This window comes from Capra hircus, chromosome 29, assembly GCF_001704415.2.
Source record: "Capra hircus breed San Clemente chromosome 29, ASM170441v1, whole genome shotgun sequence".
Lineage (NCBI taxonomy): Eukaryota > Metazoa > Chordata > Mammalia > Artiodactyla > Bovidae > Capra > Capra hircus.
In genome coordinates, this window is record NC_030836.1 from 8,159,704 (window position 1) to 8,175,189 (window position 15,486).

The following is a 15,486-nucleotide window of genomic DNA, read 5'->3' on the forward strand; positions in this document are numbered from 1 at the left end:
ATGGTTGCCGGTCTGCATTCCGCACAGTGCTTTGGAGGGTTTACGGGTTTGCCAGTTTAGGTGACCCAACATGCTGGATTTCCCAGGACCCACCCAGGGTGTACCTGCTGCCCTAGCCACATTATTAATAGCATTTCCTTTCTATCAGTCTCAGAAGAGTTCCACTCTGGATAATAAGTTTAAATGGCCACTCTGCCAAATACTCATGGGGCTTCCCAAGTGGCTCAGTGGGTAAAGAATCAGCCTGCAAAACAGGAGACTCGGGTTCGATCCCTGGGTCGGGAAGATTCCCTGGAGGAGGAATGGCAACCCATTCCAGTATTGCTGCCTGGAGAATCCCATGGACAGAGGAGACTGGCGGGCTGTGGTCCATGAGGCTGCAAAGAGTTGGACATGACTAAAGTGGCTGAGCACACACACGCCAAATATCCATAAAGATTAGCTGAGGGAGGCAACTTCAAGGCATCCTTGAGCTGGTTCATGACAATTCAGTTCAGTCGCTCAGTTGTGTCCGACTCTTTGTGACCCCATGGACTGCAGCATGCCAGGCCTCCCTGTCCATCACCAACTCCTGGAGTTTACCCAAACTTATGTCCATTGAGTCAGTGATGCCATCCAACCATCTCATCCTCTGTCATGCCCTTCTCCTCCCGCCCTCAATCTTTCCCAGCATCAGGGTCTTTTCCAATGAGTCAGTTCTTCACATCAGATGGCCAAAGTATTGGAGTTTCAGTTTCAACATCAGGACTGATTTCCTTTAGGATGGACTGGTTGGGTCTCCTTGCAATCCAAGGGACTCTCAAGAGTCTTCAACACCACAGTTCAAAAACATCAATTCTTTGGCACTCAGCTTTCTTTATAGTCCAACTCTCACATCCATACATGACTACTGGAAAAACCATAACCTTGACTAGACAGACCTTTGTTGGCAAAGTAATGTCTCTGCTTTTTAATATGCTGTCTAGGTGGGTCATAACTTTTCTTCCAAGGAGTAAGCGTCTTTTAATTTCATGACTGCAGTCACCATCTGCAGTGATTTTGGAGACCCCAAAAATAAAATCTGCCACTGTTTCCACTGTTTCCCCATCTATTTGCCATGAAGTGATGGGACTGGATGCCATGACCTTAGTTTTCTGAATGTTGAGCTTTAAGCCAGCTTTTTCACTCTCCTCTTTCACTTTCATCAAGAGGCTCTTTAGTTCTTCTTCACTTTCTGCCATAAGGGTGGTGTCATCTGCACATCTGAGGTTATTGATATTTCTCCCAGCAATCTTGATTCCAGCTTGTGCTTCATCCAGTCCAGCATTTCACAGGATATACTCTGCATATAAGTTAAATAAGTAGGATGACAACATACGGCCTTGAGGTACTCCTTTTCCTATTTGGAACCAGTCTGTTGTTCCATGTCCAGTTCTCAGATTTCTCAGGAGGCAGGTCAGGTGGTCTGGTATGCCCATCTCTTTCAGAATTTTCCACAGTTTATTGAACCAGTTTACTGAAATAGAAAAACATCCATTTCTGTTTTATTGACTATGCTAAAGCCTTTTACTGTGTGGATCACAATAAATGGTGGAAAATTCTAAAAGAGATGAGTTCATGACAAGGACTAAAAATAGGGCAGACGGGCAGTAGAACTCAGAGAAAGCGAGCAGGCTCAAGAAGGGACTCTCCACGAGGCTCCTTGGCTGCAGGCTCTGACCAGCAGAGAGGGGAAATGCTGAGGACCGCTGTCAGAATTCCCCCCAACGCCCTGGATAGCTGCCCCTCACTGCTCAGCCAGTGCGTGGCGATGCACCGGAGCATCTTTATTCCAGTGCAGGCTTGCCATCCTTGACCAGCTCTAAACCAAAGGCCCCCAGACATGGTAGAGAAAGACAGCTACCCTAAATGCTGACCTTAAACGTGTCGCTGTGGGCTTACCCTCCCTCTGGGCAGGTAGAAGGAGTCACCCAGAGTGTGAGCATCATCTTGGTGCTCTGATTTACTCTGCTGGCCACACAGCTCATGGGATCTCAGTTCCCTGACCAGGGATTGAACCTGGGCAGTGAACGTGTTAGGGGAAGCACGCTGATTGAAACCAGCCACCCTGGCCAGGCACCATAGTAACCGTTTGCATGAGTTGTTTTATGACAGGAGATCCTGGTAAGGAATATGGAACTAATGAGCCACCACCACCCGGAAGAGTTCGGGAAAGGTCAAAAGGAGACGCTGCGTGTCCCTCCACTTCCCAGAATCCCTCTCGCTAGCGTCCATCTTGGCTGAGTGATGTGTGCACCACCAGGAAAGACTCTGAATTAGAATGATTGGCCAAACACCACCCGGAAACATCCCATCACCATAAAACCCGAGACTGAGCCACGCGGCAGAGCAGTTCTCCTGGGTTCCCTTATCCTACTGCTCTCCACCCGGGTGCCCTTTCCCAATAAAATCTCTTGCTTTGTCAGCACATGTGTCTCCTCAGACAATTCATTTCCAAGTGTTAGACAAGAGCCCAGTTTCAGGCCCTGGAAGGGATCCCCCTTCCTGCAATAAACGTGCTGAGTCCTTAGCACTGGACCGCCAGGGAATTCCCTCCAGTTTTTTTTTTTTTAATCCATTTTCTGGTGGAAAAAAGTAAAGAAAGAACACAGACGCAACTCCATGACTGACCAGTTCATATTTCTCTTTTAGGCCTATTTTCCTTTTTTTTTTTTTAAATTAATTCCTTTCTGAATTCAAAACTTTGCATAAAGTCTATGGAAAAAATGTGTCTGCAGTTTCTGCCACAACCTTCTGATTCTCAACAACAAATGATTTTTCAAGTTGAAAACTTTTCAATGAGTGAAAAATCATTTCCTATTTCACTGTCTGAACATTTCCAAACCTGGGTATAGGGCTCTGTGAACCAAAAAGACACTGGTACCCGACCCCGCTCAGGACTCAACCTTTCTGCCTCATCACCTAGACCAAGAGTTTGTTCCAGCAACCCCCCAGATGTATTTATTAGAACACCAGCTTGCTCTTGAGTATTATATGAGAAAACAAGGGTTCTGCGAGCAAAGACCTTTATTGAAATGCAGAATTTAAAACATCCCTCTTCATTATAGGACTTCTTAGAGCTTTTAATGTGCAAACAGGTGAGTGAATCCCCAGTGAAAAGAGGGAATATTCTCAGGCATTTCCCTCCTCCTTGATGTTGGTGCCATTTTCATTTTGGGTAGAAAACCTGGAGGGATTTAAGTGTTTAAGCCAGACACTTTGGGAAACATTGTTCTACTAGGGATATATCCGTACAGTGTATAACTACTTACTATATGTTCAGTACTAATTATATTAATAATATTGCAAGAGCCTTTTCTTCCACAATATTCCAATATAATGATTCTTTTCACTACCACTGAAAAGGTGGGCATGTCGAACTATTATACAGCCTTCTTTAACACTTCTGTGACTTAGGCTGTACACAGCCTGTGGGCACTGTCCTTAGTAAATCAAACCTACTTGTGAACTAAATATTGTATTATTTTGACTTTGTGCCATTGCCTATCCTCGTTGAGTTTCAGCACTGCAAAAAATCAAAATCAAGAAATCAAGGTGCTTTGTAAAAGGAGCATCTATTAAAAAAAAAAATCAGTTCTGGTTTAGATGTAAAAAGTCAGTTCTGGTCTAGGTGTCCAGAAAACTTCCTTTGGCACCAAGCAAAAGTAAAAACAAACAAAACTCCCAAATACCAGACATAGAGATGGAGTCCTCTCTTCTTCCTGAGGCTAGATTCCTGTTAGATTCCAAAGCATATTGTAGTGGAAATCCAAAGATTCCTGGCGGCCTTGCATCTCTGCTATGCACAATATTTCTTCTGTGACTGGAAGAATGCACTACGGCTGTAGTTGCTCGAGTGCCTTATCAAGATTATTCTTCCAAAAAGCTCGAGGAACATAAGCCGAAAGTCACCCGCAGAAGGTATAAACAGCAGCGCTGTATCTCAATGTCCTCCCACAAAAAAGTCACAGGGCAGGCTGGAACTGCCGGGGTGCAGACACACCGTGTATCCGCCTTGCAATTCTTTTGCTTTTCTCCCTCTATTGATTCACCTAGAAAGAACTGCTCAGGCTGAGAGGCATAGAATGGAAACCCAAAATAAGTCAAATGCTTTTCTTTCTAAACTGTGATGATCATACTGATGAAACATTCATAAAGACAGTAACTGAAGTGATGATTTCGATCCATTTCACATTCCGAGTTTTACTCTTATTCTAGATTATATATGTCCGTAGCCTGGAGAATTCTAGTAAAAGAGGCCTTTTAAAAGCTAGTGAAAAAGAAGCCATGTTGATTTTTCTTAAAGCATTTTCCAAATATTTTTACTATAAAACAAGTGTAAGAGAGAAAAGTTTCTAAATTGCACAAGTCCACATCTCCCTAAAAGCTCACTGACAACTATGCAGAATAATTTTGATTAGGCTGGATGACTGTGCCAGGCTCCAAACAAGTGGTTATTCTGTTGTGACATCTGCCAAGCAATGCGTCCATTGTTCTCTGGAATTTAATTCATTTTAAATTACTCCATCTAAATGATAAAACATGAGATGTGCTACACTCCAGGGGTAAAATACAATGATTGTTTTTAGTGTGACCACAGCTGTTAGCGGGGAAGCAATACAGCCTGTTCTAATTAGGCCCTGATTATTGTCTTCTGGAAAAGCTAGTTCAGGAAATGTGAGTGAAATCCTGTTAAATGGAAGGATTGGCATAAACAATCTTGCCTACTCTGGTGCAACTGCAGGCCTGGCAGTGCCACATGCGAAATCTTCCCCAAAAACACAGCAATGGTTTTCAGAAGAGAAGCGATTTCAAAACTGAAAGATGCCTGGGATACCAACTTACTTTAGGATATAATCGAGTCTGTGTTTGTGTGTACTTCGTTGCTCAGCCACGTCTGACTTCTTTGCAATCCTATGGACTGTAGCCCACCAGGCTCCTCTGTCTGTGGGGATTCTCCAGGCAAGAATACTGCAGCGGATTGCCATGCCCTCCTCCAGGGGATCTTCCTGACCCAGGGATCTCACCCAGGTCTCCCGCATTGCAGGTGGATTCTTTCACATGTGTACCAGTATAAATTATCTTACTGATCCAGGACTACTGTGCAAATGCCCCCAAATCCAAAACATAATAACTGCCTGTCTCAAAAGTATCGTAAAAGTTCCTAAGAGTTGTATGTGGTGGGGAACATCTGGAAACATGAATGATTAGGCACTAATAAAACAAAGCAAGTTGACTCTCAGGAGGAAATACACACATACACACGCGTCAGAGTTTATGTCTCCCATAGGCCACATATTTAATGTCAACTTTGGAAACAAGTTCAGATGAAATAAAAATCAAAGTTCTCAAAAGCTGAAAGATTAACTTAGCTATTAAATCTTCCCTATTGCCCCAAACATCAGCACGTATTTCATGTCTATGCAGAAGTATGCCTTCAAACTGCTTGAGTGATATATGACACACCAACCAGTTTTCAAATAACACTGCCGGTCATCTTGCAATTTTAAAAAATTAGGCAAAAGGTATTATAACACATTTCACATGCACACACACTCTCTCACACACACACACCCCAATGACAACATTTGGCTTTTCCTAAAATAAGTACATGAAGACTCTTAAGAGCAGCCAAGAAGGAACCTGCTCACATCACCCCTCCCTACAATCCACGTAGTTTCCCTTAATCCAATAGCAAATCTGGGCATATTTGAGAGGGGTGATTCTAACAGCCACATTGAAATCCTGTGGCGAACCATTCACATCTACCCACTGGTGCCCAGAAAAGATGCCGATAATTTTCCGCTCCCACTTCTGCTGCTGTCTCTTCCACATCCTCACGTAGACCCCAGACCCGCTGGCACCGGGCTGGGCATCGCACTGCTGGTAGAGCAGGTCATAGGTCTCATCCTGGACGTCACAGAAGCGGTACACCAGGTTCCCCGGTCGGTCGTTGTCGTAACCCGAGAAGTGGATCCTGCCCCCCGGCAGCTGCTTGGCGGGCGGGCTCACCCCGATCTTCATGAACTTTCTCTTGTGGGGCTTTTTGAGCTCCAAGAGGGCGTAGTCATAATCCATGCCGATGTCGTTGGCGTTGCCCTTGATCCAACCCTTGGGGACGTGGGTGCGTTTCACCCGGATCCACTGGAATTTCATCTTCTCAGGCAGTGCTGAGCGTGAGTTGTTGGCGCCTTGACCACCGTCTTTGAACTTGGGCTTCAGGAAGCCCACCCGGAGCTTCTGGGTTCCTTTCACGTAGGTCTTGCCGTCGTGGATGCAGTGGGCGGCTGTGAGCACGTGCTTCTCGGCCACCAGCGTGCCGGTGCAGCCGGTGGATAACTTCACGGAGGTCGAGAAGGGGTAGTTGAGCAGGAAATCCTTCCCAAAGATGCTGAACCTGCTGTCGTAGCCGTAAATCTGACGCTTCCTCCTAGACTTCCCGGAAGACTGCCCCTCGCGGCTTCTGAGGACGTAGATGCCCACCTGCGTCTCGGTGCGGCTGCCGTTGGCATAGAGGGTCTCGTAGGACAGGTACTGCTTGGCTTCTTCGTAAGTGGGCAGCGGGGTTCCCTTATGACACTGGGGGCCACACGAGGAGGACACTTCCAGCTTGGCTTCAGCCCCAAAGTCTGGCTTGGCCAAGTTGAAGGTGGACTGGGGAAGGACCACGGGGAGGCGGTAGGCCGGCCAGGTGGGCTTCCAGAGGGTGCTGTAGGGGCTCACCTGCCCAAAAGCGCAGAGGAGGAGGAGGAAGATGGGGCACCCTGGAGTCCCCGCCATGCTGAGCACCACCCTGCAGGAACAAAAACAAGTGGGTGAGGAGGGCAAGGGTCAGCAGAAGCCATCCAGGGGCATGCCTGGCATTGTCTGGAGCTGTGAAACTTCTTCAGGAATTGGGGTGTGCAGAGGAATCCCTGGGAATGGTCTCACAACGCAAGGGCTTGACCTTGTTTCTTCCTGGGGCTGAATGCCCAATGTGAAACTGGGTGATTGTTCCCCTTGGTGTTTCAGAGGACCCTAAGGACGACCCGCGGAGGGTGGGTGCATGGGGCCATTAATTCCCAGATGAACTGCTTGGCTGGCCCTGATACCCATGTAATTTTAGGCCATTCTTTGTGCTCAATTCTACACCTTCATCCTCTGCTACCCTCCTGGTCCCCCTGAACTTCTTTCCTTTCTTCCTCCCTCTTAATCTCATTATAGCTTGTACTTGGAAATGTTCAGAGTAACTTACTCCTCTTTGGGGTGAATTCAAATTACACAGTTTATTGAGTGACCAAGACATCAAAAAGGGATGGCTCCACAGTGCCACACTTGATGGGACTCGGATCGCTTCTAAATGGTGAGTGATTCAGAAGAAGGCGTGGGACTTCTTTGTTTTGTTTTGAATTTAGAACAATCATAACTATTATAAGTTTACTTCCAGAGTAGACAGGCCTCTAGCAAAGGAAACACTCCCTCCTCGCTTGGATTTTATTGTGTAAGACCAGGGTGTTGGGCTTCCCTGGTGACTCAGTTGGTAAAGAATTTGCCTGCAATTCAGGAGACCCAGGTTCGATCCCTGGGTCAGGAAGATCCCTTGGAGAATGAAATGGCTACCCACTCCAGGATTCTTGCCTGGGGAATCCCTTGGACAGAGGAGCCTGGAAGGCTATGGTCCACAGGGTCGCAAAGAGTGGGAGGCGTCAGGGTCTTTGTCAAAGACTGAAAGCTTTAAATTTGCATCAAATAACACATTGTGACTATTTCTGTTGGTTGCTTTTTCAGGTCTGTGCATTTGTGTTCCCAGCTAGTCTAAAGGTGTTGAGATTGGGCCTCTGCTAGCATTCCACAAAGGTTTATTCATGGAAGAGAAAAGGAATGAATGAATGGACATCAGTGTGGCTCAAAAAACACGTTTTTTGAATGCTGCATGATGAGTGCCAATGACAGACGTGGATGATGTGGTGGTTCAGAGAAAAGCCATGACATCCCGTGGTGGGGAGAAGAACAAGGGAGGCATTCCAAGGGAGGTGATGCTTGGGACGGGTGATAAAGCTGAACAGAAATAAGCTAAAACAAACTGAAGGGGACACTTAGAGAAAAGGAGCAAGGATACAGAGATAGGAAGCAGTATAAGTCACTTTAGGAATTACCCTTAGCTCAGCAAGGGGGCTTCCCTGGTGGCTCAGACGGTAAAGAATCTGCCTGCAATGCGGGAGACCCAGGTTCCATCCCTGGGTCAGGAAGATCCCCTGGAGGGGAGGGCATGGCAGCCCACTCCAGTCTTCTTGCCTGGAGAGTCCCTGGGCAGAGGAGCCTGGCGAGCTACATACAGCCCAGGGGGAGGTCACAGAGTTGGACACGACTAAGCGACTGAACTGAACTGAAGCATCAGTTGGCTCTGACTGGCTCAGAATCTTCTGTTCAAGAGAAGCTGACTTAGCAGGTAGGTTAATTCATTCACAAGCAAGGATCCCAAAACAAGGACAAGGAGGGCTTAGGTCTTCTTAAGAGGCAAGTGCAACCTAGTTGGGGTGAGAGTCCGGAAGAAACTGTTTTCCTATTCTCAGGCTTCCTCTTTGAGAATATACACCTGCGAGCAAATTTTGGGTGACTTTTGCTTTCTTACATAAAACTGGAAAACTGGAGGAATCATGTGCTTCCCACAGGGCTGCCTCCTGGACCCCTACACACTACCTTCTCCTCCCTTTGACTATAACACGGAGGACATTAAAGCATGCTAACACTGAGCAACACAAGCCTTAAGCCATGTTTATTTAGGCTTATCTCAAGGAAGAAAACACAGAGGTCCAGCTGTCAGGTATTCCCATTTTCAAAATAAGATTGCTGGGGAAGAGAAAGGAGGAGATGAGACAGTATGATCTTCTGTGTTATCATAAGCTGTCGACATTTTCCAGGGGCAGGAAGAACACGACAGTTAAAATACACTCATATTATCAACCGGAACATGCATTTTCAAATCCCAGATCTGAGGCGTATATGTTAACTGGACCCTAGGAGTACCGGGTGCAAGTTACCGCAGCAGGACGGTTCCAGTGGCACAAGCCTTTAGCGCTTCATCCAAACCCTGAAACCGTCCACTGGCAGGGGTGCCAGGGAAGACAACAGCAGGAAAAGAGTCTGAAACTACTTCAGATGAACCTTTAAAAATCCATTCAGGAAGCTCGTCTCAGTGAATTAACCCCCTCTCAGGCAAAATTGATCCCAATTTCACCTTTCCAAGAGCTTTGCCTGTATAGTAAACCCCTGTTTAAAAAATACTTTCGGACTTCCCTGGTGGCCCGATGGTTAAGAATCTGCCTGCCAATGCAGGGGATGTGGGTTTCATCCCTGGTCCAGGAAGACTCCACAAGGCGAGAGGCTAAGCCCCTGAGCCACGACCATTGAGCCTGTGCTCTAAGGGCCCGCAAGCCGCCAACCACTGAAGCCCGAGCACCAAGAGCCTACGCTCAGCAACAGGAGAAGCACCGCAGTGAGAGTCTGGTGCTGGAGAAGACTCCCTGGCCCGCAAGGAGATCCAGCCAGTCCATCCTAAAGGAGAGCAGTCCTGGGCGTTTATTGGAAGGACTGATGCTGAAGCTGAAGCTCCAATACTTTGGCCACCTGATGTGACAAGCCAATTCATTGGGAAAGACACTGATGCTGGGAAAGATTGAGGGCAGGAGGAGAAGGGGATGACAGAGGGTGAGATGGCTGGATGGCACCATCGACTTGATGGACATGAGTCTGAGTGAATGGAGTTGGTGATGGACAGGGAGGCCTGGCGTGCTGCAATTCATGGGGTTGCAAAGAGTCGGACATGACTGAGCAACTGAACAACCACAACAACAAGGAGAGGTCAGCCATATGTAAGTAAAACTGCTGAACCGACAGTGCTGGGTAAAGCTCTAATTCCCTAAAAATAAGCTTTTCAGTTACCTCAATGGACTAATTCTATGAGTTTGAAATATCAATTACAAGTTCCCTATACGATTTCAACTCTATTCATTTGTTTGTGTGGTGAGACCTTATTCTGAGAACTTTTTATATCTTCATTAAAGTTTCTATGTAACACTGAAAGCTACACATACTTTATAATTTTATTCTATTTTGCTCCATTTCATTTTTTTGGCCACGCGGCAAGTGAGATCTCAGTTCCCTGACCAGGGATTGAACCTGTGCCCCCACATTGAAAGCATGAACTCTTAACCACTGGACCGCCAGGGAAGTCCCCACGGAACTATATGTTAAAAGAAACTGTGATTCAGATTTAAAAATTAATGCGGGTCAAATTATTCCAAATTGATTTGGTTTTTAAATACCTGATCAGAAGCTGGAAGATAAAGTGATATGTTCTCAGGTCCCCACCTGGGTTTAAACTGACAACGGTATTAAAGTTACAAGCTTCATAAGTTGCTTACTCTCTTACCAAATGTATGTTTAGGATGGTTTAGAAATTGTTCTGAACAATGATCTCTTAGTCTTCTAGGTCTGGTTTTTCCAGGAGTCTTTCCCCTCCCCCAGGAACTTTTACTCAAAGAATTGTGGAAGGTGGAGGTACAAGGGGAAACGAAAAGGAAAATTTATCATGCTAGTCTCTAGCCTGTCTGGATGACAAGATTCCCCTTATCTGTTTGCAAAGGAAACCAAGGCCTCCAGCAGAGGGCAGCTTTCAAGAATGAGTGGAGGATGGCTAGGTGAGAAAGCTCTTAGAAAAGTTCGCAGAGCGGGTGAGTGAGGGTGTGTGTGCACGGTGGTGTTGGGGGACAGACAACAAGCTACCTCCACTCAGGGCCTTTCCTAAGGCATTCACACCTTGCCCTGACCCCTCCCCTATTAATAAAACACTTTAAAATTAGCTTGGTGATTTTGCATTAATTTCTCCATTCACCTGATACTGGAATAATTCCCCAGGAGACAATTATTGTTTCCATTTTTATAAACCCTAGGTAAACCTTCACTACGCCCATTTCATTTATTTAAACATAAACACTCTAAGATGAACACATTCATAATCTCACTACTGGAAAGGTAACTCATGGGTACATAATTTTTAATTCTCTCCTGCCTTTACCAATGGCTCACTTTATCCTCGTAGAACTGTCTGGAAAACTCACACCTTAGAAAAGAATGAAGATTTCCAAATCTTATCCTTGTATCTAACTCTGCATGAGGAAGATTCAGGTCTATAACATTTCATTTTTAGGACTAAGCCTTTACTGGATAAGGAGTCCTTTTATACAGAATTATCTTTGAACGTTCCCAACTGAGTATTTCCATGCATCACTTGACCTAAATGACAAAGCAGAACGGAAAATGAAGGTAAGCAAATATTTTCTGGCTGTGCTTAGTAATATGGAAACAGTATTCCTTTTCCAGCTCTGTATATCTGACTCTCAAGAGGGTTACACTTTCCATGTTCCATCATTCACCATGAGCCACTGTCCTGCTGTCCACTGTCTAAAAATATTTATATGTTATGAAGATGCTGCCACTTGGTAAGTGCACGGATAACCTCACAGGGCGGGGACGCTGCTTGCTGATCGTGATCAGCTGTGCACACCATAGTGCTGCCTGGAGGCTGTTGGCAGAGACGCTCTCCCAGTTCTGCACCTCGAAAACTGCAGCAACACGCATCTCCTGCAGAGGGCAAATGTTCGGGAACTGTGATATAACTTCTATAGCAAACAAGTGTTGGCAGGGAAGATCTAATCCTCAGGGTATAAGTTCTCTGTTGTACAACATCTGAATTCCTGGGACCACTATAAACAGTAATGACAGAAAGAAAGAGCAGGCAAGTTTGTGAGGATAAAAGCTCTGGATGACATTCGGAAGGATGGTGGAGGGTTTTTTCTGTGGCCAGGGATACTGAACAGTAAAACCATGCTAATTCCTAAAGCAAATAGCTAAAAATGAACAAAGCTCTGGTAACACTCCGCAGCCAGGCATGCTCTCGTTTTCCTGAGGCACTGAACCTGTTAAAGGGAAACAAACCTAATCATATAATGGTTTAAGAATTACAGTCTTGTACAGGAAAGAAATGCAGGGTATTTACAAGCCCAGCCACCTTAAACATAATCTTGTGGTCAAACGACGTTTAACTTCGTCTCTATCAGATTTCAGGCAAAATGAACCACCCCAGTGAGCCTGGGACAAACCTGGCAGCAGAATAAGAATAGTAGAAAATGGTCAATGGTGAGACCCTGAGAAAGGAATTCCCTAGGGTCAGGGAGAGTTATGCATGAATAATGGCCGGCGGATTCAGTCCTAAGCGAGCTATGAGAAAAGATGTTCAGGAGAACCTGAGACTCTAAAACACTGCAGACAGGGGCCGGTAATGTTCTCAGGCCCGCTAATGGGAACTTTGGCACTTATACTACAGACAGAAGAATGCACCCACATTCACTATCTACCTGAATAAGTTGTCACTGTTACAAAAATGAGGTCCATATTAATTACCTTGGAAAAATGCTTCCGTTCCAGTTCAGGCGTGGGAAAGCATGACAAGTTATCACCTGACTTTATTTAAGTGGGAAAAATACAGGTGAAACAACTTATTCAAATGCAGATGGTGTGCATATGATCACAAACGCTTTCACAAGTACATATAGTGGCTTTTGTGGCAGTTTCTGCTTCTCCACTCTACCTCCAATCCACTCCGGTCTAACAGACCTCTTGAGAGGTGCACGTATAAGGTCTATTTTAAATGCTCTATGCACAAGTATGATTCTGAAACAAGTGTAGTAAATAGCCTGGTATTAATTTGGCTTTCAGCTTTTGGCCACAGCTGGCTTCAAACACAAATTCAACTCTATATCAGAGGGCCTCCTCGAAACGATACTGACACTGGCCAATCTGTGCCAATCCTTCGCGGATCTCCTCCTAAGGAGCCGCGCAGGGACCACTCAAGTTCAGTTCCAGGAACTAACAGAAGGCAGCCCTAGCCAACAGGGATCCCGAACAACCAGGAGCTTTCCACCAGCTAGGCGCTATTTCTGAAGTCTCACGGGTGTCACCCAAAAGGCAATAAAACAAACAGGATTTTTATCAGCTGCTTTCTCATGAGATGTTTGAAAGCAAACCGAATTTGTATTCCGAAGAGGAGTGGGAGTTATCCTTCATCTAAATTATTCTTCTCGCTCTTGTAAAATATTTTTAAAAATTTCTTTCAGCTTTTATTTAAAAATGAACCCACGAAGAATGTCCACACGCTGAAGAGGAAAGATTTGCTTCCAAGAACTGTTGCTAGTTCACACAGTGGTTCCTAGCGCAGCGCACGGCCATCAGTCACAGCGCCAGAGAAGAGGGCCTTTTCTCCGACCTGTTAGCTGCCCTCTCCTTGCTTGCCAAGGTGTGTTCACAGTTACATGCCCAGGGTGAAAAATTAACTTGCAGACCTTGCTGGAATTGCAGACCTTGCTGCAAAACTCAAGGGAAAAAGTGTGTGTGTGTGTGTGTGTGCGCGCGCGAGCATGCCCAGAGCAGGCTTCTTTTCTATTCCCACCCAGCATCCGAGATGGTAGCTGCGAAAACTTGCTTTTCCTCACTCGATCCGCGGGTGACACCGTGGAAATCCAAACGCCCTGCGGGTCCCGAGTCTCCGCGGAGCTCCCGCAGGCCGCGGGTCCCAGCCCTCGAGCCCCGAGGGTGGCCGAAGCGAGGTCTCCGGGGCCCCCGCAGCCCGCAGTGCCCCTGCCTTGAGCGCAGCGGCCCTCCCTTTGTCCGGTGCCCCCGGCCCCGGGCCGGCGCCCCTCGCCCGCGCCCGCACTCACCCGCCCCGGGTGGCCCGCCGGGCCCCGGCTCGCCGCGCCGCTCAGACAGGTGTGGGCGCCGGGAGGGCGCGCGCAGCTCCCATGCCGGCTCGGCGGCGCGACCGAGTGCGAGCGGGGCGGGCGGGCCGGGGAGCGGGGCCGGCGGCCGACGGGTCCGCCCCCCGCGCCTCCCAAGCCGGCCGCCCCGCCTCCGGCCTCGGGGACGCCGCGCCCCCGCCGCCCGCGGCCCGCCCCCCGCCCGCGGCCCCGCCCCTGCCGCCCCCGCGGCCCGAGCCTGGCTCGGGGCTGCAGGACCGCGGCGCGCGGCTCTGCGCAGGTGGCCCCGGCGCTCCCCTGTCCCGGCCTCGCCGCGCTAGCCCGCGCCGGCTCCCGGGGAGCCCCCGGCCGGAGCGAGCCCGAGGCCTTTGCTGCCGGCCCGCCGCCTCCTGCTCGGAAAAACCAGCCCCCTCAAAGTCCACAGCCTAGCGCGGGGCTCTGGGCCACACCTGGTGCGCGCAGAACCCCTCCGCGAGTTTGCAGAGTTGGAAGCAAATCCTGTGCGCTCCTCACCCCACATGCACTTTTGAGAGTTTTCAGTCTTTAGGTGATGCCCGAGCTCCTTCCCGCTTCACCCAGCCTCTGGGGACCGCCCCCCCCAGGAGCGTAAATCTGCCTCCCGGTGGCAGGACCGCCCAGGCTTTGCATCCCCTCCGGCCGCACCCAGAGCGGGGCGCCGGGCCCGGAGCGCGGCTGGGGCGAGGCAGCTTCGAGGGACCGGCTGGTTGGGGAGCCCACCGGCCTCGACTCTTTATCGGGGCGCCAGCGGGTGGAGCCACCTCCTCGCCCAGTGGGTCAGCTTCCCTGAGTCACTGCAAGGGACCCACGGTTCAGCTGGAGAAAGTACTGATTACCCCTCTGACAGGTAGGGCCCAGGAGGAGGCTTTTCTCAGTTGAATGACTTGCCCCAATGCACTAAGGTCACATTTTTTTCTTGTATGAAGCCATTTAGCCTGCCTTTCCTTTCTCCCACCCATGCGTCAGTTCCTCAGTCATGCCAGACTCTTTGCGACCCCATGGACTGTAGACCCCCAGGCACCTCTGTCCATGGGATTCTCCAGGCAAGAATACTGGAGTGGGTTGCCATGCCCTCCTCCAGGGGATCTTCCTGACCCAAGGATCGAACCCTCATCTCCTGTGTCTCCTGCATTGCAGGCGGATTCTTTACAGTCGGAGCCGCCAGAGAAAGAATTTCTCCCACCAAAGCCTGCTGTCAAAAAGAGAGGGGTCTCACAGGCTATTTCACACCAGTGTGTTAATGACAGACCCAGGGTGCTAGCATTTGTCACTGATGTGCTTGTCACTGTTGGTGATTCTAAAGCCTGAGGGCACTGTGTTAAAGGCAAAAGTTTCTTCAGCCTCCCCAGCCTTGGCTTAAATTATTTTCTTTCAAAATGTTGCATTGCTAGCTATAAATATAAAACCAGATATAAACTTGTGTTATAGCTTTTGAACAAGCCAGGAATAAAGCAAAAATAAATTTGTGCATCAAATATAAAGTCCTTCTCCCAGAACTATAAAATTTAAATTACTGATGTTTACTCAATAGAACTCGCCTGCCAACTCAGGAGGCATAAGAGACTCTGGATTGGATCCCTGGGTCAGGGAGATCCCCTGGAGGACGGTGTGGCCACCCACCCCAGGATTCTTGCCTGGAAAATCCCCTAGACAGAGGAGA

At 48.0% G+C, this 15,486-nt stretch overlaps 1 protein-coding gene across 1 annotated transcript; it reads right to left on the reverse strand.

Annotated features, from left to right (window-relative positions):
• PRSS23 (protease, serine 23) lies at positions 5,287 to 13,889 on the reverse strand. The gene is made up of 2 exons (XM_018043443.1): positions 13,773 to 13,889; positions 5,287 to 6,811 (listed from the first exon to the last, which is right to left on the reverse strand). Exon 2 carries the CDS (start codon positions 6,796 to 6,798, stop codon positions 5,671 to 5,673), a length of 1,128 nt encoding a protein of 375 aa, XP_017898932.1. The 5' UTR covers positions 6,799 to 6,811; positions 13,773 to 13,889; the 3' UTR covers positions 5,287 to 5,670.

Bases quoted from the DNA above. Each gene is read 5' to 3' on its own strand.
- PRSS23 (XM_018043443.1), bottom strand. From the start codon at position 6,798: ATGGCGGGGACTCCAGGGTGCCCCATCTTCCTCCTCCTCCTCTGCGCT.